Source organism: Carlito syrichta, unplaced genomic scaffold, assembly GCF_000164805.1.
Source record: "Carlito syrichta isolate Samal-C Ts95f unplaced genomic scaffold, Tarsius_syrichta-2.0.1 Scaffold302608, whole genome shotgun sequence".
Lineage (NCBI taxonomy): Eukaryota > Metazoa > Chordata > Mammalia > Primates > Tarsiidae > Carlito > Carlito syrichta.
The window spans coordinates 155,124-157,824 of record NW_007246704.1 but is presented as its reverse complement, the minus strand read 5'-3'; the positions used below and the strand labels follow the sequence as shown (position 1 = coordinate 157,824).

Sequence of the window (2,701 nt, the reverse complement as noted above, 5' to 3'; positions counted from 1 at the left end):
GGTTATGCAAGAAACTAGAATTAGATGCAGGAGTCAAACTTTGATCTGGCTGACTTTTTGTTCCATTTCCTTTCAGCAAGTTACACTGCTAGTTTAACTACTGTATACTCTCCAAAAGATTTCCATTCTTTTCACTCTGAGTGGTTCAATGATACTCTTTATTTTAGTCAACAACTTTTCTCAAAATAAGGTATTTTTTAAAAGTCTAAGCTTTTGAAAGGAAAAAGAATTCACTTATTGGAAGGGGATATTACAACCGCAATAGTTCCATTGTGTGTGTGTGTGCGTGTGTGTGTGTGTGTGTGTGTGTGTATAATGTCTTTACTCCTTTGTAAACACACTGTTCAATGAAGAGTGTGAAAAAAATTCATCAAGTGTCAAACACCAAATATTCAAAACTAGTACTTTCTATAACTCTGAATATAAATTAATAAAGCTGAATCCATCTTTAAGTAATTCCAATTTTTTCATGGTTAAAATATCAAAATATGTATTTGTAGTACTGTTAGGGGGTAATTTTTATCATAGTGAGGCGGAAGTAAAATATAAAAGTATCTCTGGAAACCAGCTCATCGAGATTTAGGTGGCCAGGAGTGGCCACTGCACTCCATTCTGGGCGACAGTGAGACTCCAACTCAAAAAAAAAAAAATTATTATTTTGTTTTATTATTATTTTTTTAGAGACAAGGCTGTCACCTAGGGTGGAATGCAGTTGGTGTGACGCTGGTTCACTGCAGCCTTGAATTCCTGGGCTCAGGCGACCTTCCTGCCTCAGCTTCCTATAGATGTATACCACAATGCCTAGCTTTTTTTGAGTTGATGTCTCACCCTGATGCCCAGGTTGGAGTGCAGTGGTACGCTCACAGCCACTGCAGCCTCGATCTACCTGGGCTCAGGTGATCCTTCTGCCTCAGCCTTTCATGTAGCTGGAACTACAGGTGTGCACTACCACACCTCACTAATTTTGTTGATTTATTGTAGAGATGAGGTCTCACCAAGTTGCCCAGCTGGTCTCCAACCCCTGATCTCAGCCAATGCTCTCACCTTGGCCTCCCAAAGTGCTGGGATTATAGGCTTGTGCCACCGCGCCAGGCCTGCCTGGCTATTTAAAAAAAATTTTATAGTGACAGTCTCACTTTGTTTCCCAGGCTGGTCTTAAACCTTTTGCTTCAAGTGATCCTCCTGGTTGGCCTCCCAAAGTGCTGGGATTACAAGTATGAGCCACTATACCTGGCTGATTTTTCTGAATAAAATTTCATTTCAAGTTTGTAGATAAATTATAAAACTGCTAAACAGACTACTGAAATGTTTTTGTTTGTTTTTTAGAGACAAAGTCTTGCTCTATTACCCACACTGGAGTGTAGTGGTGTGATTCTTGTTCACTGTAGCCTAGAAGTCTAGGGCTCAAGTAATCCTCCTGCCTTGGCCTCTCAAAGCACTGGAATTACTGCTAAGAGCTACCATGCCTGGCCCTAAAATTTTTATTATATATGCTTTTTAAATCAAAGTTGTAATATTTAAACAATTAAAATGTATTTTAATAGAAAAATAAAAATTCAACCATCCAAAATACATTTTTCTTTTAGGGAGGTCTGTTATGATTTCCTTTTCTTAAAAATTTCTTTATAATGCATTGTTTAGAATGTTGCATACATTTACTCAAACATCTTACACAAAAGCAAATCATTCCTAAATAGGTATAAAAGTATCAACTGTTCCTTATTTTCTCTTAAAAATATTCAGGAACTTACTTCTCCAACGTCCAGTGGCAGGTTGCAAGCAATGGATATATTCAGTAAGTCTCCTCTCAAAAGCCTTGAGATCTAGGTAAAAAAAAATTTCGATTTTCTAATTAGGCACTCTCACTGCTTTGAGCCTATTAAGACGAAATTTTGGACACTCTGCTTCCGTTCTTACACACGTCCGTGTGTCACTGCACTGTTTACCTCCTTTACTGACAGCTTTTTAAGCACTTGACAAAAAGGCTAGGTGTCCTTAATTCTGATTTCACATATGGAAACTGGCTGGTTCACGAGTACAAGCGTCCTAAAACGGCACGAAGAAAATCAGCAGCAATCTCAGCCGGCGGCAAAAGCGGGGATATTGGGGGCTGCAAACAGAAGGATTCAAACCAGGCCGGGTTTTAGGTCTGCTGGAGCCAAGCACTTCCTACGAGAACAACGCATGGGCCTGGCATCAGTCTTCAAGGTCTATGTGATCGCGATCGCGATCGCAATCGCCGACTCCGGTTTCGGGCTCTCCTGTTTAATTTAGGCCCTCGCGCTCGGCCTTCTAGACTCCCGACACAGATAGCGGGTGGGCGTGGAAGGCACGTCCCTTCCCCCTCCGAACGGGCTACAGGTGACCCCGGCGCCGTCGAGGCGACAGTGCGCGGTCCTGAAGACGAGGCCCCCGAGCGGCTTCCTCGGGACGAGGCGGGAGCATCCTGTCCACCGTGCTGTGTCCTAAACCTTACAAGACACCCGACAGTCCCCGGAAATCCCGGGGGGAGCTGGGGTACAACTGTGAGGCTGTCAGGATAAGACGAAGACAACCCGACTGAGCACACGAGGGTGCACGGCGTGCCAGTGTTTGCTAACGAATGGGAGATAAAGGGAGGGCCCGGCCAGGGGCTCCACGGCCCAAGCCGGGAGCACCGGAGGGAGTCACCGCCCGCCCCGGCGTCCCGTGGCCGCCTCCC

The 2,701-nt window shown here is 44.1% G+C and overlaps 1 protein-coding gene across 1 annotated transcript in view; it reads right to left on the bottom strand.

Moving 5' to 3' along the window:
• CNEP1R1 (CTD nuclear envelope phosphatase 1 regulatory subunit 1) overlaps positions 1-1,830 on the bottom strand; it is a 17,166-nt gene extending 15,336 nt beyond the window's left edge. The window contains exon 1 of the mRNA XM_008057009.2: positions 1,752-1,830. Within this exon, the coding sequence (XP_008055200.1) occupies position 1,752 (1 nt within the window). The 5' untranslated portion in view covers positions 1,753-1,830. The remainder of the gene's footprint in view (positions 1-1,751) is intronic.
• Between the last annotated feature and the right edge of the window lie 871 nt (positions 1,831-2,701).